Source organism: Phascolarctos cinereus, unplaced genomic scaffold (genome assembly GCF_003287225.1).
Source record: "Phascolarctos cinereus isolate Bilbo 61053 unplaced genomic scaffold, phaCin_HiC Scaffold_4;HRSCAF=312, whole genome shotgun sequence".
In the NCBI taxonomy this organism is placed as follows: domain Eukaryota; kingdom Metazoa; phylum Chordata; class Mammalia; order Diprotodontia; family Phascolarctidae; genus Phascolarctos; species Phascolarctos cinereus.
This window is the reverse complement of record NW_027555847.1, coordinates 255828060-255851149: the sequence shown is the minus strand read 5'-3', so window position 1 is coordinate 255851149 and position 23090 is coordinate 255828060. Positions and strand designations below refer to the sequence as shown.

General features: G+C 35.1%; 1 protein-coding gene across 1 annotated transcript in view; it reads left to right on the top strand.

The window, feature by feature from the left end:
* The window catches only part of CDC14B (cell division cycle 14B), a 104689-nt gene that overhangs the window by 59027 nt on the left and 22572 nt on the right, over positions 1 to 23090 (top strand). Inside the window, 7 exon segments of the mRNA XM_078153012.1 lie at positions 4127 to 4193; positions 8299 to 8361; positions 15263 to 15350; positions 15915 to 16145; positions 19393 to 19531; positions 20353 to 20512; positions 21398 to 21501. Coding sequence (XP_078009138.1) covers positions 4127 to 4193; positions 8299 to 8361; positions 15263 to 15350; positions 15915 to 16145; positions 19393 to 19531; positions 20353 to 20512; positions 21398 to 21501 — 852 coding nt within the window.

The window sequence follows — 23090 nt, the reverse complement described above, 5'->3', positions numbered from 1 at the left end:
CCAATAAACAAGATTACTGTTGCTGTTGTTTTACATTGCTCTTCTTTACAATGTTTTTTGTGTTAATGGGCTTCACTAGGAACACCTATGGATCCTGAAAAATGAACACATGTATGATTTGCTTAAATCCTGTGAAGCACAGTTGAACATGGGGAAAAGATTTAGGACTAACAATAAGAATAGCTAATGGAAACCAAGTGAAAGAAGAATTTTTTGGCACAGAGTTAGAAAATCATATCTTTCCCGTAACAGTGTCCCAGCAGAACTGAGTATTCAGGCATTATGCTCAAGAAAAGAACTATTTAGAAAAATTCAGTTTTCCCGGGCAATTTGAATCTCTCTTATCACAGCCACCAGGAAAGTAGTTTTTCTAAAATGAAATATAATAAAATTTCATTAGCTTGAATTAATTGGAAGGAGGGTCAATCTGAATGAATGAAAAATCTAAATGGAAAACTATTGTAAAAGAAAGAACATTGTTATTTCTTTTAAGTACTTCTAAATCTAGCACACTTTTTGAAATTAGAGGTCCTGATAGGTCTTTGAAGAATGGACTTGTTATTTGCAGATAAGAGCTTCCATTTACATATGCTTTTATACTACTGTTCCCACCTCCACTCCCATTAGACAATGGAATTTTCCACTAAAGTAAATTTTTCCAATAACTTAATTTGGCCCACTTATAACGAATCATTTTAAAAAACCATTGTTGATAGAAAATAGTTTCCTGCATTGTTAAATAGCAAAGCATACAGAATATAATTTAACCTTTTCTTGATATTTAACAGTGATGCTGAAATGAATTAGATGATCTCCAAATTCCTTTCCAGTTCTAATATTCTATAATTCTTTTTTTAAACTGGACCTATGGTTTAGATTACTACATCCATAGAAAATATGAAGATAAACTTTGGTTCAGCAAAGGCCAAATTATAACATTTTAAACTAATCAAATCCAAATGAAGGAGATTTTATTGTATTTTCATTTAAGAATTTCTTAGTGGAGGTAACTGATAGCATTGTTTAGGATTACATTATAATTTGAAAGATAAGTCTAGAGAACTTTTGTTTTTAAATGACATGCAAAAATTATTAATAGTCTCCATGGACAGTTCAGACCTAAAGGTAATATTGCCGGTGTGCCTTATACTTGACCTTTGGGAATCCTTGAGTAGGCTAAGAGGATGTTAATAGTTAATTAAGGAAAGGGAGGTAAATGTTGGGATGGTAATAGCATCAAGGTTAAGGGCTCTGACTTAGGTTGATCAACCATTCTCACTAGTAGAATGCTCCTTGACTTACTCCTTGAGGATTGCAATATTTAACCCTAATCATCCCAAACTCCACTTCAGGTGTTGTTGAACTGGGGTCCATGGATTTGTTTATTTTTCAAAACATTTTGTAAATGTATTTCAGTGTAATGTGTTACTCTTGTGATCTTATGTTTTTTATTTTATGCATTTTAAAACATTCTGATAAGGAATCCAAAGGCTGATTTAAGGAAGTCCAGGAGTATGTTTGTATGTTTTCTCATCAATCAAATTTCAATATGTCTCTCAATTAATAAATTAAGCTCACATCCCACATCAGTTTCTCAGATATTATTTATCTAGTAATCTGGAGAAACATCCTTTCCCAATAATGGTTATTTAGTTTTATATATGTATATAAACTCTTTTCTATATTAAAAACTTTCATTTTCTGATTTTAAATATATTGAAACAATAAAATATACAATTTATTCACAAGGAAATCAATAGTAAAACAAAGGCATTGATAATTTAAAGCTTTTTTATCTGTGAGAAAACTCATAGCTGAGGCCACTTCATAACTTCTGTTTAATGGCAGATGACTTCCTTTCTTAAACACAGTCCCACCCCATTCAGTTTCTCTCTAAACTCACTTATGAATTAAAATTCTCTTTATACTGTTTCTTTATAAAATAAACTTTGAACAGTTCTCAGAAGAAATTTCCCCTTCTGTCAGTCTGTATTCTCCATAGTTTACCTCCTAGAGCAAAAGTTAAAAATATACAATTTCTCCCTGAATCCATAGAGAGAAGCACTTCATAGAATGATTATTATAATTGTATCTCCTGACTTCTATATTTTTAGACATTGTGAGTTTCTATAGCTTCTTTAAGAAAGGCTTTGAAACAGTTATTAAACAGTTTACATAGCACTTTACTTGAATTTAATCTGCGAGCCTGGTTTTATTAAAGGAAATTATATTATATATTTTTTTGAGGCCACTTTTTTGTGGCATGGGATGGGGGTAGAGAGGAATGATTTTTTTTTAATTTTTAAAATTAATTTGTCTTTAGTTTTCAGCATTTACTTCCACAAGATTTTGAGTGCCAAATTTTCTCCTAACTCTCCCCTCCCCATACGCCAAGACAACATGCATTCTGAATACCCGTTTCCCCAATCTGCCTTCCCTTCTCTCACAGCCCCCCCCCTTTTCTGTTACCCTCTTCCACTTCTATTTTCCCATGGGGCAGGATTGATTTCTATACCCCATTGCCTGTATAGCTTATTTCCCAGTTGCTGGTAAAAATTATTTTTAACATTCGTTCTTAAAACTCTGAGTTCCAAATTCTCTCCCTTCCCCCCTCCCTATCCACCCTCACTGAAAAGCAAGCTATACGACATAGGTTATACTTGTGTAGTCATGCAAAACACTTGAGAGGAATGCTCTTTAAAGAATTACAAATAGAATCCTCTTATAATTCCTAGAGGAGAATCTTCAACATCAGAAAAACCAACATTCACTCAAATCTGGTGATTTGGAGTGATGACAATAACTATCTAGTCTCCTTTCTTCTCAAGCTTCATAATCACTGACTTTCTCCATGCATTTCCTATTTGAAGGAGAGACACATATATGCAAGTGAGTCTAATAAAATCAAACCGCAATTGTCCTTTTCCTCGTTTGTTTAATGGTATTATATCACAGTATCCCAAACACCCTTGCAAATCTTCTGCCCTAAGGCTAGGAACAAGAATAAAAATTTAATTTGTTACAATGTTTAGTTTTTCAAGTAAGAAATATATAGCTCAAATCCAGTGTCTTTTTGTCTGCAGGATTGATAGCACCATGAATAATCCTGTTCTGTAGGGCATACAAATTGAAATAGATTTAAATAAAAGTTAATAGCAGCATTTTAAGCTAATTAGAATTTTTTATAATTTAGTGCTTTTAAGTTGGCAGAAATGCTGTATTATATGTGACCTCCATGTAGATTTTCTGAATGATGAGGGAAAATAATTGCTTCTTAGTCTATGTTCTGGTTAAATTTTAAATGGGTCTACTATCATGAGATAAGTATTGTACTTCAGCTTGAATTTAAAATACAGTTTGTAAACACCTTACTCCCCCAACACAACATTAACCTTATTTTCACAAATAATTCTGAGTTCTGAAAAAAGACATGTAATTTATATATTTGATTTTAAAATGTTTCTCTTTTAAAACGTAAGAGTAATTTGGCACCTGTAAAGTTAAAGAGAAAAACATGTTATCAGTAGTACAAATCATAACACCAATAATGATTGTCGTCTTTTCATTGAATAAGAGGAAAAGAAACTTTTTTTCTAGAAACAAGTTTTAGGATCTATACACATAGTACTATGGAGAGTAAGGGGTGCCCAAGCAGTAGCATGATATTACTTGGATCATCCAACAATGTTTTAGAAAAAAAAAAATCCCTCCCTCCCATCCTCATAGTTTGCTGTCAATATTTTTCACACACACACACACACACACACACACACACACAGACCCTAATTTCTTTTGGGATGAAATCTAGTTGATGTAAAAATTAAAGATGACTTATTTTAAAAAATCTAGTAATTATAAAGTTAAAAGTGATCCATATTTGGAGTTAAGACAAAAGAACTTAAGATCTCAGTAGTTAGAATTAATTTAAATACTATACTTGATTAATCAAATAGGATTATATTTTTGGATGTTAAATGAATAATATTTGATTTAAATTGATCTTTTTTGCTAAAAAACCCTTTTTATGAGCTCTTGTTTGATTCAGCTATCTTTAGATGGAATTATGAAAAAACTAGTGTTATTTATGAAAACTGAAATACTGATTCAAATATTTGTGGAATTGCAGGGATGCTTCGTATGGTAATTGCACTTTCTACTTAACACTACTTGACTGTTTCCAGGCAGTACATAAGGTAAGTGAATTAAATGATGCTATTTGCAGGGCTGTATTGGAACGTTAAAATCTAGTCAGCATTTTCAGGGGCATCATTTCTTTTGAGAGGTTACTATGATTTCACATATTCTAATTTCTGAGGAATATAATGTATCATATGATAGTTGGAATGGAATGGGGGATGAATTTAGGGGTAAGATTTTCATTTTGATGTTAAGCTTAGTGCTATTTAAATAGTAGTAGATGTCTTGCTTATTTTACTGATGCTTTTTGTTTTTATTTCATTCACAGTTATTTCAGGATACCCTCATTTTGAAAAGATTTCATGGAACCATTTGAACTAAATACCTCTTTTCACATCTAACTCTGCAGAGCTTATTCATAATATGCAAACCACTAGTCTTACACACAGAAAGAACACAAGAATTACATGTGCCAATTAGCTCCATGGTTCGCCCAATTTCTCAGCTGTCTGTTTTGGTCCCTGAGAGGTCAAGGGGTGCATGGGATAATTCTATGAAAACTTGGCCCAGTCTAGAACTGCAGATTTGATCCAAGTAGCAATAGTGGTTAGGGGTATGGCAGTTTTATACTCATGAAGATGATATAGGCACCTGGAATATTTTTCAGGTGATAAAATTTCAGGTGTTACAGATACCTTGATAAAGACCTTTTATTTTACATGAGAAAAAAAATTGATAACTTGTAATTACTTCCATATTAGTGTAAAACTTTGTTGTTAAATGAGACACCATTAGAAGACAAACTATTAAATTGCTTGACTTCTCATCTTTCTCTTATAAAAATACCGTTACACGGAAAAATCTCTAACAAAATTTTTTTCAACTGTTTCTAAGTTATTTATCCTCTTTGACCTATAGATCTCACTACTGAGTTTATATCCTAAAGAAGTTAATGACAGTAAGAATAGATTCATATGATTAAAAATATTAATAGTAGCACAATTAGAATTGAAAAGCTGGAAATAATATATGTGGTCAACAGTTATGAAATGGCTGAGTAAACTGGTGTGTGGATGTATTGGAACATTAAAGAATGATAAATTTGAGGAATTCAGATACAGAAAGACAGAAACTGATGTAAAGTAGGAAGAACGTTATGTTCAATTACTACAATAGTGTAAGAAAAGGCAACTAAATTAGTCTGTTTCAGAAGTTCAAGAAATAGAAACGTAGCCACAGACTCCTTAAATCCTTCAGGATTTAGGCAGAAATGTAAAATACCAGTACTTTACACAAAAGAATGCAAAGACTGGATGTGCCAGTTGCCTCCACTGGCCACTGAGTTCCTTGTCTGTCTGTTATAGTCCCTGAGAGGTAAAGCAGCACATGGATAGTTTCAGGAAAACCTGTTCCTAGAAACTTCAGTTTAGACCTGAGTGGTATAGGAGCCAGGAGAAGTAAGTATTATGTTATACTCAGGAGAGTATAGAGAACTGGGGATTTTTTCCAAACGTACCCATGGACTCCAGGCACTTTTTGACTGGACAACAATGAATATGCTTCAGAAGGGGTTAGTGGAGTTCCTTTGTTTCTGTCTACCTTATCCTCTCGTACATCTCAAGTAAAATAGGATAGATACTATTGGTACCACATTGTCAAAGTTAAAGAACTTTCTTTTCTTTCTTCCTTCCTTTTAAAAATAAGTAAACAAATAACAAGTGATTCTTATTATCAATTGCAGTCATTCTGTTAGGTGGTTTAAACTTTTTAGGGAAGGTACTTCATGGGAAAGTTTATTCAGGTGTGTTCTAGCAATACACACATTTTGATACATCTGGGGTGTGTGTGTGTGTGTGTGTGTGTGTGTGTGTGTACTTGTATATGTATGCATACACACCCTTTCAAGCCCCCAGCTCAAAGTCAAAGACTATTCTTTTCAAACACCATTCCATATAATCAAATTCTGGTACAGCAGAAGAATTTCGTTAGTTAATTAAGTTATTTTAATATGACTCAGTTCTTTTTAAATTCCCACTGATTTTGGCATGTATGTTGTCTGCTTGTTGAACTTATAATTAAAGATCCATCAGGGTATAAGAAATACTTATTAAGATAAGTTATGTTAGTACTTATAGAATAATAATTAGAATGGTATATGGCTTATTTGTTGCTGTAATGAAAAACAGCAACTTTGTAAAAATCTTCATGGTGATTTCTCCCTATTCAGAGAGAAGAGTAATTAGGGTTTTTTTCCCCTTTAAGAGAAGATAATCCTCATATAGAGATTTTTAAAGTTGTAGAATTGTTAAATTCAGGCACTAGTTACTTCCATGTTACTGAAGATCCAGATGGATGCATTATGCCAGCAGTCCTTCCTATACACTTAGGGAATATCTTCATCTGGCCTCAGCCTGAAGCAAAAAGGCTGAGTTTAAAATAGCATTGGATGAAAGCCAGAGAATGTGTCTCCTCCTAATTGCAGCTGCAGAGAGCAGAAAAGATTTACAATTCTAGGCACACCCTAACACACCAGAGGGATGTGCTGCTTCTGTTAGGACAGCCAAGCCAGCGATCAAAGCTCACCTGTCTAAAAAGCAAATTTTGGTCAACTTTTCAGGGACACATCAATTCTCTACATCAAGGATACTTATATTTAGTAAATTAATGAGAAGGAATTTGGCAAGGATATGGTCTCAAAATTTGAGTTTAGAAATACATTTAGTGGCAGCTAGGTGGCACAGTGGATAGAGCACCGGCCCTGAAATCAGGAGGACCTGAGTTCAAATCCATCCTTAGACCAAACACTTGACACTTACTAGCTATGTGACCCTGGGCAAGTCACTTAACCCCAATTGCCTTTAAAAAAAAAAAAAGAAGAAATACATTTCCAGAATAGTAGAATTGGTCAGGGGAAAGTAGTTGATTTTTCAACTTATTAAGAAATACATATTTTTAAATATTTTGACTTTCAAAATTGGCTTATAATCAGTTATTGGTAAATTAATTTTAAAAATTGGTTTCCTTGGTACTCTTAGGTATTTTACTTTGTGCATTTAAAAATCATAATCCTGAGAAGGGGTCCATAGACTGCACCATACTGCCAAAGGAGTCCATGACACCAAAAAGGTTAAGAACCCCTGCTTATTCAGGTTGCACCTTTATAAATCCTATATGTTGATTAAAAATTCTTGTGTAAGTGCATTGAATACTAGTCTATTAATTAGTTCAGCCAGCTTGAAAAAAATTAAGCACTGGCAGTGTTTAACTCATCTTCTTTCTAGAAAATAAATACTATTTTTCTCATTTCACTATAGCAGCATGTCTGCTATAAAGGTTAGAGGACAGGATATTCACCTACATAAAGAATAGCGTCTACTTCTATTTTTAATGTTAATGTTGATTTGTGGGATTTCTTTTCAGTACACAGAACATTTGGTTTCTTAATTCAAGAATTTCTAAAATGAAAGTTCTTCAGATGTTATTTCTTTTACAGTCTATAAATTTCATTCAAAGGAGTATTAAGGAGTGTTACTGAAGGTTAAATTTCCCAATCTTTTTTTTTTTTAAACACATAAGGGTATTGTTAACCCACATGGTCTTGGTAGATTAGAATCACTCTGAAGTGGTTGCTAATTAGATTTACATTAATGGCACAAATTTTTAAAATAAAAATATAGGTCAAATAAAGTATAATAAAAACTGAGGCAATTAGACATTGCTGTAGTATAATAAATTCTGAGGAAGTTTGAAAGGCAGATTGGTGTAATGGATAGAGAGCTAGCCTTGAAGCCAGAAATAAGAGTCAAGTCATGACTCTGACATGCTGGCTGTGCAACCCTTATCTCTCAGTTCTTCAGGCAACTCTCAAAAACCTATACAATTGCAGAGAAGGTGCTGACCTGCATTGGTAGAGATAGCTTCCTCACCTGAGAATTTCTTATACTGATTAAATCACAGTCCACTCTCCATCCCTATAATAAATACGTACTGTTGCAACAAAGACTCCTCATGATGAAGGCATTTCAAGAAGCTACAGCTCACTTATTTTGAGTTATGTTTAATACAATATAATTATGCAACCATTGAGAATGCCTTTCAATTGCTATAACAGGAATAGATCTGTAATTATTTGCCTTTTAAAAAGTTTTTTTTTCATTTTAGGCAGTCCAGTATGGCTTCCTAAATTTTGAAAAATTTGACCTTGATGATTACGAGCATTATGAAGTAAGTCTACATGGTTTTTCTAATCCATTTCATATTTATCTGTGTGACTCCAAAAAGCTATTTGTTTCCATTGTTAACACATTTGTATTTATCTTGTTGAAAATTGGGAGGGAAGGAAGAAGTATAACATTTCCACATAACAATTATAAATGGCAATGTCCGTGATCTCAGGAGTACTTTTCTTTATATAAATCCAATATATAGAAGTCTAATCACATTAATTGGGAGTTGATTTTATTTCTATCACCAAAATATGATTCTTATGCAAAAGTTAAAGAGTATTCCTTTGAAGCTCATTGAGATGGTGCATTGAAATGTTTATATGCAGGTTCAGAATTAAAGAGAGTTTAGCAACAATCAGATGTAAAGCAGACACTGACAGTTACCAGCATCACATTGAAGCCAGTCAGAAATTGAGATAAAGCATATTTAAGGATTCTTGAATTGCTACCTGTGCTTTAACTCTAGAAGTAAAAATAACTCATGCAGTTATTATGCACAGTTGTGCATTATAGTTATCTGTATCTCTATCTTATGCGCCTCTTAAATTGTGAGTCTCATGAGGTCAAGAATATGTTTTATCTAAATGCCCCGCCTATTCCCTCCCAAGCAGTATTCTGCCCATAAGAGACATTCAGTAGAATTGAATTTCAGGGGCCAGATAAGATGGAGATTGTTTATACCCATTGATGACTGTGAAGAGTGGAATCGATCAACAGGCATTTATTAAGTATCTATTATGTGCCAGGCACTATGCTAAGAAGGTACAGTGACACACACTGCACAATTTCAGAGCCAAGTCTTGGAGTTATTGGTGATTTGGGGTGTGAGGGGCGTGATGACATGAAGATAACTTCAGGAGTTCCCAGAGCCAAATTAGAGCCAAGCTTCTGAAATGGCTTAACCCATTATCTCTTTCTTTTTTTTGGGGGGGGGTGAGGCAGTAAGAGTTAAGTGACTCACCCAGGGTCACACAGCTAGTGTCAAGTGTCTGAGGCCAGATTTGAACTCAGGTCCTCCTGAGGCTCTATCCACTGTGCCATCTAGCTGCCCCTCCTTTTAAAAAAATTTTTTTTAGTCTGTTATCTTAAATGATAGTTGTCAAATTTGTTGCAAAGTCAATAAGTTCAATACCACAATAATTGTTGTAGCACTAAGATGAAAAACACTATGGAAATAAGAGTTATGCTTATGTTTTCCCTTTTCCCCATACTCTGCCTTACGTCCGTTCCTGAGACTAACCATTCTTCCAGACACTCAGGCTCATAACCTCAGAAATCTTTAACTCTTGTTCTCTTACCATCATCAGTCTGTTGAAAAATCCAGTTGATTCTCATTTCTGAATATCCCAAGCATCTTCCTCCCACCTGCCCTTTCCAGTGCTACTGTTGCCACTACCAGAGTTCAAACCCTGATTTCCTTTTTTTTTTCATAACCTCAGAACCATTCTTCCTCCTCCGAATCAACCTACATCCTTTTCTGAGATGCTTTTTCTTTTTTCTTTTTTTGTTGTTGGGCAGTGGGGGTTAAGTGACTTGCCTGGGGTCATAGAGCTATGAGATGATTTTTCTAAAGAACAGTTCTAATCACTCACTCCCCTGTTACAGCAGTAGCTCTGAAATTTACTTTGTTGAAAAATGTCCCTGGTATTTCCTAGTTGGCTACTTGCCTCTTTCTCAGGAAGATGAAATTGAGTGTGAAGTCCCTTACAGGACCTCTACAAGAATGTAACATAGCTGACTTTCTGGAAAATTAGTTGGAGAATCAAAAGTTTAAGTAGCCATCTTCCATGTGGTTTTTTCACTCTTCAGAAAAAAAGTGATCTTCTTTCACTACTAATATCAGTGTCCTTAGATTCATTGGAGTTATCATAAAGTTTGAGATTCTGTGCATCACTAACACAGTGAATCACAGGTACCTTCCTGGCAGCTCATATCCACTTACTTCCTTTAAATTTATTCATGAGATGTGAATGATATTCTTCATGACTTGAAGAATTTGTACTAAGGTGTTTTAGGAAAAAATGAAAGCAGACCAATTCTTCATCGTCATGGTAAGAAAGTGACACTTTGGCAGTCTTGACACCCAAATGACAGTTTTCTTTCATCTCTATCTTGTGTGGTGCAAACACACTGAATTAGGAATCTAAGGACTTCTGTTCAAATCCATCTCTGCCATCTGTGTATCCTTGCATAAATTACATAACTCCCAAGCCGCAGTTTTCTCATCTCTAAAATAAGGAAGTTCAGTTACATGATGCCCTTCCAGTTCTATACCCTGTGGTCTTAATGATTAACTTAAAGCTGAATTCCAGACAAGCAAAAATTTAAAATTGCATTATAACAATCGAAGGTTGTGTATTTATACATAATGGAACAACCTGGTGAAATTCCTTATTATACTAAGGTACATTATTTCTGAATCATTTCCTGATTAGTAGACCGAATCAGCAAGTTATTGTTGTGAAGGAGTGGAAATACTGAATTCAACAAATATTTACTGAGTATCTATTATAATAGATAAGGCACTGTGCTAAGTGCTGTGGAGAAGATAAAGGTGAAAACCTAATCCTTCCCATTAAAGAGCTTATGTTCTGGTTTCCATCAAAGAGCTTATGTTATGGTTTGAAAAATCACTAACCTACTTGCTATTTTCTATATAAACATCTCCAGCTTCCTTGGCATCCCCTATGCCAATTCATTCTCCCTACTGCCATCTTGAGGAATTCCTACCTCCATTTAAGGCTCAGATCTAATGCTGCCTCCTACAAACATCTCTTCTAATCCTCTCAGTAGTTAGTGTGCTTCCTCTCTGCCATCTCAAATTACTTTGTACTAATTTACTTAACTACAAAAATATTCTTCCCTCTCCTCCTAGGAGAATGTAAGCCCTCTGAGGATAGCTGCTGTTTTAAATTTTGCCCCATTGCCTAGCAAAGTTCTTGGCACATTTGCTTAATAAATGCTTGTTAAATTAAAAACATGTGCTACAATTGAGTGACTTATGAGAAGTTTAAGCAAAGTTCACTGAAAACATGGAGGAATGAGTGATAGCTTTCTGTTGTGTGTGGTTTTGGGGTTTTTTTTGGTTTTGTTTTGTTTTTTGAGGGGAGAGTGAGAGACATCAAGGAAGGCTTCCTGGAAGAGATAGCCTTTGAATTAACTACAATTCTGTTGATCGTAAGGACCATTAGTAAAGCAGCCAAATGTATGTACCTAGAAGCAGAAGGTAAAGAAATCAGGGACCTGAGTAACTGAGGCCCTAATACTTGAAATACTTCTAGAGATAAGTAGATAGAGAGCAAATCTCGGAGTCAGGAAGACCTGAGTTCAAATCTTACCTCTGACACATAACTGGCTGAGAAGATGATAACCAGTATGAATAGACAGGTTTTTTTCATTGGGGTGGGGGCTATGGTAGTAAAACCAGTCACTATCCCTACATACAGTTCCTTTTTAATTCTTTAAAAAACTTACTCAAACTAATCAAATTAAATATTAATTATCCTTGTTCTTACTCAGGAAAGCTCTTTGAGTCAGTGGAATTTAATTAAGGAGAGAATAACAAAACAGTTTAGTCCTAGTAGCTAGAATTTATATAGTGTTTTAAAGTTTTCAAAATGCTTTTCAAAAATTATCTCATTTTATCTTTATCCTCACAGCAGCCCTGGCACAGTTAGGTGTTATTATCATCACCATTTTATAGATGAAGAAACTGAGGCTAAGGGAGGTAAAATGACTTGTCCAGGGTCATACAGCTAATATGAGGGGCTAAGGCTAGATCTGAATTTATGTCTTCCTGCATCAGATCCAGTACACTATTCATTGTGCCACCAAGTAAGTTTCTAAATGGTTCTTCTTTTAAAAAAGTGATTTCCCATTCGTTGGCATCAATTCAATTAGTCTTCTAGGATATGAGAGGTAGAGTGGAGTAGTGAATAAAAGGTAACCCTGAGAGTCAGAAAAACTCAGAATCAAGTCCCACTTCTGAGACATACTGGCTGTATGACTCTGTGCAAATCACTGAACCCCTTAGTGCCTGCCCTACACAGCTCTCTGTGATTATAAATAGCAGAGCAGGTATGGCTGTGCTTTGGTAGAAAGGGAGTTTTCTCACTAGGAATTACCTATACCAATGATCTCAAAGGTAAAAGTGTTCCAAAGACAGAGTTTTCTTTGATTGAAAATGTTTCAAATAGATATGTTTTGTGAGATGCTGGGCAAATCACTTCAAAGTTTCCTCAACTGTAAAATGAGACTTGAATTAGATGACCTTTAATTTCTCTTGCAACTGTAGATCTCAGATCTGTTGACCAAACTAAAGAGGCTAGTTTCCATATCCAATAACTTTATCAAAAGAAAGCGATTCTCTCATATATTTGGATGAAATCGTTTGGTGAATTGGAAATATATTTGTTAGGCAGAATTTTAGTTTCTTGTTTCATGATCATCAACTAAGCAAAGTCATCCCAAGGACATTTAAGGATGAACAAAGGAGGACAAATAGGAAAAAATGGAAAAGATCTATAAATATTTTTAGTAACAATTTTTCCCTTCAAAAACAGCAGAACCTCCACACTGACTCTTAACACTACATTCCTAGATTTGCTTTTAGAGGAGGTAGAAATAACAAAAGTGGACAAAGTCAGAGAAATCTGCCAGACTCGATCATAGAGGAAATCTGCGCTGTAGGAAACATGATTGTGGGGTAATGATGGATCTGTTTACATGGTATCTGAAAGGGGGAATATACCAATGGCATGAGAAAAAAAACTCATATCTTATTAATATTTTAAAAGACCAGCCAAAAGAACATCAGCAACAACCTACCTGTGTGTATGTATATGTATTTATTTTTATGTGTGTATGTATATATATACATATATATGTATATATATACATATATGTATATTTGTAAGAAAATAATCTGTACATCCTTTGAAGGCATCTTCAGTGAGAGTGTTGGTAAGCAATGTGCTGGCTTTCCCAAGTCATTACACAGTTTTGTCAACTCCGTGTAGAGAATGTAAGATCTCACTACATTTTTTTTACATATTATAAAACAGCATTTGCTTCTGCAGAGCAAAACATTACCTTGAAGCATATTTTCCAAGAAGTATCCCTGTATCAATTCATATTAAAATTCCTTGAAAGCTATAATAACAGACACAACCTTGTTCAACTCTCTAATCATAAATATAAGGCTAGGAGATGGTGGGTGGCACAGTGGATAGAGCCTGGACCTTGAGTCAGATGGACCTGAATTCAAATCAAGCCTCACACATTTTCTAGCTGTGCAACTCTGGACAAGTCACTTAACTTCTCTCTGCCTCAGTTTCCTCAGTTGTAAAGTGGGGATAATAATAGCACCTACCTCCCAGAATTGTTATGAGGATCAAATAAGATATTTGTAAAGTGCTTAGTACAATGTCTGGCACATAGTAGGTATTTTAATAAATGCTTGTTTCCTTCCTTTTTTCTTACTCACCAAAAGTGCTTTCCACTCTCATGGAGGAAGCCCAGGTCAGGTTCCAAGTTGAAACATGATTCCTATAGATCAGGGTTTCTTAACCTGGGATCTGTTAAGTTGGATTATGAATATTTTGATAACCACATTTCAATATAATTGGTTTCCTGTGCAATCCTATATATTTTTATTTATGCATTTAAAAATAATGTTCTGAGAAGGGGTCCATAAGCTTTGCCAGATGGCCAAGAGGGGTCCATGGCATGCAAAAAAAGGTTAAGAACCACTGCTGTAGGTGGTGGGGTCCTCCAGATCCTCCAGATTCTCCTCTTTACAGATAGCTTCATCTTATTTTTGTTGAGTGGCGTACTGTATAGAGCACTGGATTTGGATTCAGGAAGACATGAGTTCAAATCCTACTTAAGACTTTTAATAACTATCACTAGGTAAGACATTTAACCTTTCTGGGTCTCAGTTCCCTCATCTGTAAAATGAGGATAATAATAGCACCAACCCCATAGTTGTTATGAGAATCAACTAAGAATGTGTAAAGCACCTACAAGCCTAAAAGTAATGTATAAATGCTTATTATTTATTAAATATCAATAGACACTCTAGAAAAAAATCTGTGATCACTCAAAAGAGTTTGGTGCAACCATTCACACAAGAAAATCCAAGTGGATGAAACACGCCTATTGTTTAGATTACAACATAGTGTTATAATGGATAAACTATACAGAGTTCATCCGTGTGTGTGTGTGTGTGTGTGTATGTGTATGTGTGTGTGTACATCTGTATGTATATCTCAACAGACAATGTAAATGGATAATGAGTTGAGTCTAGAATAAATGAGAAGAAGGAAAATTAACTTGATTGTTTTTAGGGAAGCTCTTTCAATAACCCCAAACTTCTACCAGAAACAGACCAACTTTTTGAATACTAAAATTCTACTGGTATTATTGTATGATTGTGGCTCATGGAACATTCCAGTCTGGAAAAATAAAAATGGGTATAATTTGGGGGCTCCATGAAGAGATACATTGTGGCTGTGAGCAGGCTGCCATACATCCCAAACAACATAATGTTACCATCAGGGAAATATATAATGAGAAAAAAGATATACCAGGCATGTGGGAAAGTCCAGTAGTGACCAGTTACCAGCTTATTGATATCCTCCCAGTATCAGCAGGAAGTGAGGAACATTAGGTGGGAACCCCCTTTAGTAAACTTATGGTAGACCTGGGCATGAGTCCCATGGTCTGGATGAATAGCCATCTGGTTGGAAGCAACATCAAAATTGATGAGATAATGGATCCATTTTAATATTTATTTCATAGTCACTTAATGGCTTCTGTAAATGTTACAATTAAGTTTATAGAAATGTAGAAGGAAGGAAAAGTGTTGAGAATAAAAGTGTGTATTCCTCTATTCACAGAAAGCAGAAAATGGAGATTTAAACTGGATAATACCAGGCCGATTTATTGCCTTCTGTGGCCCTCACCCAAGAAGCCGACTTGAAAGTGGTATGCCAGAAAATGGAAATAAATCTTCTTGAGAAGTTGAATGAGCACATTGTACTTTTCTGGATGCCAATCCATTTGTGTGTTGTTCGAGGGAAATAGAAATCTGAACTAAGCCCTGAATTTAGTTATATAAGCTATGCTTTTGAAAATCAGTCATTTGAGTGTGACTTTCTTGTTTTATAATGATAACTCATTTTGTTTTTTATTCTATTATTAAAAAAAAAGCCTCAGATCTGGTGTAGTGTTAGACTTGGAATCAGGAAAACCTGCTGTTAGATTCTACCTCAAAAGATTTACTAGCTGTATGGCCCTGGGCATGTCTCTTAACTTCTTTGGGCCAATTTCCTCATCTGTAAAATGAGAAGGTTAGACTTAATGACCTGTGAGAAAGGGTAGGGTGGGGGGAGGGAGGAAGGGAGAGAGAAGGAGGTCTTTTGTTATCTCTACTTGTCTCTACTATAAAAAAGCATTCTAGAAGACAGTCGCTTTTCATATAAAACCAAAATAACTTTTAGTCTGTCTTAATATTGTTCAAAGAAAAATGTTTTCTTTTATTCTCCATAGGTTACCACTATCATACACCTGAAGCCTATGTTCCATATTTTAAAAGGCACAATGTTACCACCATTATCAGACTCAACAAAAAAGCGTATGATGCCAGGAGATTTACAGAGGCTGGTTTTGACCATCATGAACTTTTTTTTGCTGATGGCAGCATACCTAGTGATGCCATAGTGAAAGAATTTCTGAACATCTGTGAAAATGCTGAGGGTGTTATAGCAGTTCATTGCAAAGGTATATTTATTTTATTGACCAAAAATGCTTATCAGTGCTTGGAATTCTTTCTGTACTTATATAAATATAGTAAGTAGTAGACTGTAAGTTCCTTGAGGATTTGGACTGTTTTCTCCCACACAGTTTATGGCTCTAGGTCCAGCTGATTAATACTTTGTATTTTTGATGCAGGTGTCCAGACCTATGATTTCATTGGCATAAGGTAGCTCAATCTAACAAGTACAATGAAATCTCTTTGAAAAGCCAAACCCTTCACTTGTATCCTTGATCTCATTCCTCTCTTCTGTTATCCATAGTCCCAGCTATCATCTACTCCATCCCTTCCTTCCTCCCCCTTTTTTCTTTCTCTTCTCACCTCTTCCTCCTCACCCCCACATCTTTGATCTTTTGTCTTCATTCTCTGATGCCTACAAATTTTAATTTTTTCCTATTCTTTGACAAGCATCAACAAAAATCAACATTCCCTACACAAGGTAAAACAGGAGAATTGTAGATCATATTTGTAAAATGTTTCTCAAACCTTAAAGCACTATATAGATGTTATTCTGCAAAGATCTGTTAAATATGAGGGATTTTAAAGAATATGTAAATAAATTCACATTAGTTCTAAAGTTTCCTGCTTGTTGATATCTGTCTCAGTTTCTCTTCCTTATATTTAGAAAATTTGTCACTAGTAATATATTTTTCTTTTCTTATTTTTTGACAACTCTATTCCCCTGCACTACCTTTCCATATTTCCTACCTTATGACAGATAACAGTCATTCAGGACAGGTATACACATTGGCCGTATCTGAAAATGTATGGGTATGGCTCAGGTAGTCTCTCACCTCTCTTAGGATGTGGGAAGCATGCTTCATCTTTATTCTTCTTACTTAAGTGTGAGGCTTTAGAAAACTGACTGGACAGAGTCATTATCTTCAACTTGTTTTGGGCTCTGGGGAAGGATAGCAGGCATGCTGGGTTATGTGCTGGAACTGAATGGGATTCAGGCACAAACCTGTGATTCAGTTTGGATCCCTCCAGTGGGAACATGGAGGCCATTACAATGTGAGTGCTTTGAGGATTAATGTTTCCTGGTGTTAATTCTTAATAATTTTAAGTTAACAGGTTTCTCTCTTATTAGACCTGTTGGTTCAGCTGTAGTTCCATAGTTGTGTGGCACCGAGTACCTTTATTTCCTTAAGGTTTGGTGAGTTAAAGGCTCTAAAGAACATGTAATCTTGCCGGTCGTGTGACCTAGTTATTGTTATTAAGTCCTAGTTACAGTTTTTAAAGAGCAGAAAGCAAGGAATATTTCACATGAAAAATATCAGTGTGTTATGTCAGTAACAGTAATTATTAGAATAAGTAATAGAGCATTAGTCTTAAAAGCTGTTACCCAGGCTTGACTAACCCATGATGAACTTTAGCCACAAATTTGAAGCTCCACATTATGTAAAAACAAATCCATCCACTATTGAAATTGTCCAACTTTTCCAGTAAGTTGAAAATGGCTATAAAACAGTGCCCCATAAATCCTAGGCACCAGGTTGTCTTACGAATAGCCATTTCATAATAAGAACTAATATTTTCATTATAATCTTGCTCAAATACGTAGCATTATGCTTTATGCTTTCCATGCGTTCATATCCAGGATTTATCATAGCAACTGAAGAGTGGTAGTCCATAGCTTAACATTGGACCACTTGGTGCAGATAGTAATGGACATCTGACTTGAGGGAAGTTTTCAGAATTTGCAGCTGTCGTTGTACCTTTCAGCTCCTTGGACCCAATCCAAAAGAAAAAGAAAGGAGTAATTAATAGTGTAAATGAAAGGAGGAGCCAGATCCTTTGGTATATATGTGGCTTAGGAAGTATCCTAGCCAGATATAGTTACTTCTGTGAGACTTTCCAGACATTGGATAGACCATCTAACAGATCATCAGTATCTTTAATTTGGATTTTGAACTGAGGATAGAAACCTCACCCTTTTCTCCTTGAAAGTTGAAAAAAAAAGCCATTAGGCACTTGATCCTAGGTGTAGAGACAGATAACGAAACCATTTAATGAGCTTCCTACATACAGCAAATTTGTATGGGACTTGACCACTTTCACTTATTAATGTATCACTGAAACACAGTCCGCCATTGAAATCACTGTTGTATAATGCTTTATTCTTCTGAATGCTACACTAAGGGTTTGCTGCAATTTCTTATTAACAAGTATGTCATCTTTTTAATTTAGCATAAGTAAAATTGATTAATTGACAAGGCAGATGAGTGACACAGGGTAAAACATAGACTCTGGAATTTGGAAAGCCTGGTTTCAAATCCTGCCTTAGACATTTATTAGTTGTGTGATCCTGGGCAAGTCACAAGCTTCTGTGTGCCTCAGTTTCCTCAACTGAAAAATGAGGATAAATAATAATACCTACCTTATAGCACCTACCTTATAGGATTGTTGTGAGGATGAGGTAATCATTTTTTACAAAGTGCAAATCTATAGATGCTAGCTATTAATTATTTAATGAAATGGAGAAAGTTCTTTTCTCGATAGTAATTACTCTTAATAATAAACATAAAGATATATTATTATTTACAATTTTTGCCTATGACTGTTGTTACAGCCTGATTTACCACGAACCATCAGTATAACAAACAGTAGTTGATTCCTCTTAATTATCCTCATTTTTTTTAAAGTCATGCCACAGTTTAATGTAGTTCCATGAAAGAAAAATTTTCTTCTCCTCTTCTTCCTGTTTGTATTCAATTTTTCTTCAGGAATGACAGTAAACAATCTTAGCTTCTTTTTGTATAATTTCACTTATAAGCTTTTCTTTGTAAGATTATTTCCTAAAACAACACTGAAGACAGTTTTTCCAAGAAGGACATCCATTCTCGCCTTCATGTATCACAAGTAAAACAATACCTTTGTTCTGCCACCATAGGAAAAGTACTTTACATAGAGCTAAATTCTCAACTGATTCTATAATAAGACATTTCTGAACTGTCAGTTTCTAAAGTGTCAGGACAAAACTGCTTTCCCCCCAGTATTTTTTGAGCACTTAAAGTTACAGTAATGTTTTCTCTAGCTTCTATAAGAGATTCAATTGAAACAAGGGTTACAAAAGCAAATCTATAATGCCTTTCTGGGAAAAATAAAAAACAACTTCCTTTCAATGGAAGAGCCTATACTTGGCTAATCCTTTTCTTAAAACAAAAAATTGTATGAAGTTCACAAAACCATGTAGTGTGTTTCTTTTCTTAGCTGGCCTTGGACGGACAGGCACCCTTATAGCCTGCTATATCATAAAGCATTATAGAATGACGGTTCCTGAAACCATTGCCTGGATCAGAATCTGTAGACCTGGCTCTGTGATTGGACCTCAGCAACATTTTTTGGTGTCGTAAGTAAAAATTCCTTAGTTATCTGTGTGACATGGAGGTAACCATTGGTTCTCAAATTAAAGTGCAAGTCCTGGTAGATTCTAACAAGCAGAAAAAAATTTCTAGTGATTTTCTGGTGGCAAACTGTAGGTCTGGACTTTAAGGACTGACCTTGTTAAATTCAGGAGAGTCTTGTTGCTAGGTTGATGAATGTTTTGATTATAGCAACAATCAGAGACCATATTGAAGTGGTTGCCTTTGGTGTCCACAAAGGGTGGGAGTACTCCCATTTATGGCATCACAGATGCTTGAAGGATTAAAAAATACTAAGATTTACATAGTGCCTACTGTGTGCCAGGTATTGTGCTAAGTGCTTTACAATTATTATCTCTTTTGAGCCTCACAACAACCCTGAAAGATAGGTGCTATTATCTCCATATTACAGATGGGGAATCTGAAGCAAATGGGTTAAGTTACTTGCCCAGCGTCACATAGCTACTGAATGTCTGAGACCAGATTTGAAGTCAGGTCTTCCTGACTTTCAGGCCTGGTGATTTATTTACTGCTCCACCTAGCTGCCTCAGACTTGACTCCTCAGAACCCATCTTTCCTCTTCTATATTCCTGGGCATATGTGTTTAATAGAACTACCAACTAAGAAGGCAGACCAGGAGCTATTGCTGAATGGTCTTTTCTTGCTCCCAGGAAATCAATGGTAGACACAATATTAGTTTTGGAAGGGTGAGAAATAGTAGATTCAGACTTCAAAGCATCGACAGAGAAGAGTGCCAGAGCATTGGCCCATTTCTGGAAAAAGTCATGACGTTATTTCACTTCTTTAGGAAGCAGGCAAGCCTTTGGACAGAAGGAGACTATTACCGTAAGAAGTTAAGGGATCAGGAAAATGGAAGACATGCAGCTGCAGTCACGAAAATCCTAACAGGGGTCGATGACATTTCAATAAGTGAAATCCAATGTGAAGAAACAAAAGATTCTGAATCGGTAATCGCTTCAAAATCCTGCTGTGTTGTTTTGGTTAGATGTTTTTGTCAGTTGTTTTGCTGCTGTTCAAAATCTTTTAGAGTGTGGAGAGACTGCGGTTGAAAATAAAGCCAAGTTGTGAGGGATTATTGTCCACATTTTTTTTCATTTTTTATATCCCTCTTCAGATGCTTTTTTTCCCCTCCGAAAGCCTTGAGAGTTAGTCACAAAAAAGGTTGGGTGACTGTTAGGTTAAAGTCCTTTTCACACCTAGGCAAAGATTGAAACAGCAATGAGGTAGGTGAAATGGTTTTTCAGGTGGTCCTCATTATGTTTTTTCAGTATTTTTTTCCTCTCCGTATCTGTTAATAAGCAGCTGGTTTAGTTCAAAATGAGAACCTGAGGTACAAGGGCTTCTGTTTTGTTGTTTGTTTTGATTGGGTGGGGGTGGGGGTCATTGCACATCTAAATAGTGTTAACATGCTTGGGAATAAAAATGTTTTCTCTCATTTTCTCATTATATATATATAGATAGATAGATAGATAGATAGATAGATAGATAGATAGATAGATATAGATATACATATAGGTATATGCACAGATATATACATGTACATATAAAAACACATATATGCATGTATGTATTTTAAATCATATCTATTTAGTGTTTATATGTGTAATAATAGCATTGTTGGGTTACAATAATCACAGGTTATTATTGGAAACAATCCAACAGATTTCTTGAAATTCACTGGTCATTTTATTCTAAAGTGAGAAGACATTTTAAAAGTTTAAGTACAAATTTGAAATATACCTTCACACTGTGTCAGAAAGTAACTGTTGATCTTTGCTGCAATTAAAGATGCAACTTAAAATCATTAGCTCAGTGTTTTTTTACTTATACAGTACAGTGATGATGGTGATGAAATAAATGGAATGACACAAGGTGATAAGCTACTTGCTCTGAAAAGTAGAAGAAGGGCAAAATCAGCTACTTCAATTCCTCTAACGTAAGTCTTTTTTTTTTGGTTGGTTTTGTTTTTGTTTGTTGTTTTGTGTTTTTTTGCATATGCAAAGTGTGTTCTCTTTTCAGGTTTTTCCTTCAATGCCATTTTAAAGTTTCAGGTATATCATTGCATTTCAGAACAGTTTATAAATGCTGTTTTAAAAAATGGTAGTAGAGGTTGCCAATATCTATATATGTATAAAGTATTATACCTCATTTGTTTTTCTGTTTCCAGGGTATTTCCATGGGGCTCCACCAAGCTTCCTGAAATCCTGGATAATTGGTCACTCTGTATCCATATTTCCTTTTAACTTTGTATGGATTTGTGTGTGTGTGTGTGTGTGTGTGTGTGTGTGTGTGTGTGTGTGTGCGCGCACGCGCTAAAGCTGCAAAAAGCCTATATTTTGAGGAGACAGAATTTAGTCAGCTGAGACACAGAGTTATTAGTATTCTTGTCTAATTATAGGGAAATAATTAATTGATTAAACTTAGTGAAATTTTGCATATGCACATAAAATTCCTCTCAGAGAAATTACTTGCAGAATCACAGAGAAGATTCTACCATTGGTAAGGGAAGGAGGCAATTTTGGTTGTTGTACTGATGTTTTGTGCAAGCCTGTAAGTTACATTGTTCAGAGCTTCTGGTATGGCAGAAAAATAGTGGCAGAGTTCTTCCTTCCCAAAGCAATATAAGAACACAGTACCAAGTATTGTGCTTGCCTGGAAAGTAAAAGATGAAAGTAAATTAGCTTGAAGTCTGGATATCTTAACCTAGTAGGCCATCTCTGATCTTATTGGGGTCCTACTACTTTTTGAGCTCTCCAAGCTAAACAGTTAGTGCTTGTGGTAACTAGAGAGTGGAGAGATGTCCAAGACCCTCAAGGATGCCCCCCAAAACATACAAGCTGTATAGTTTTTATAGTTTTTCCTTTCTCATTTTTTAAATCCCCATAGTATTCTCTCTCTCTTTTTTTAAAGACTTCACATCAACTAGCTATAGATACAAATGAATCAAGTTTTTCTTAATATTGGTTACATGTTGATGTTCACACTAGAAAGTAGCTCTTTCTAAAGTAGAATTCTTTATTAGACATCTCTGCCTTTGCTACTATCCAAGTAATTACCAGAAATATTTCCCTATCATGCCATTTCACCAATAATGCCCTATGGATCTCAAGAGTAACCTTACAGTGAAGCTTCTGGATAGCCATTAATACTAATCAAGCAGCCATTTCCTACACAACACAGTAAAACCTCAGTTAACTAGAACACTTGGGAATGGTGTATTTGGGGAAATTAAATTTTCTGATTAATTTCTAGTTAGCTCTAAAAACCTTTTTTCTTTCAACTCTTATTGAAAATGTTTTTAGATGTTAATTATTACTTTATTGCTCCTGGCATTAATTACTTTAGGGATTAATGCTTTGGTGTGTGTTCTTTCTGCACTGATACTAATTGAAACCTCTCTCTAATATACTAGACAGTCCTTGAGAATAGCTGTGGCCAAAAATGCCATCATCTTACAGCCAATCTGATGATGAATTTCCAAACATAGCTAGTGTTGGTTCTTAGATAATGACTTCTATTTCCTCA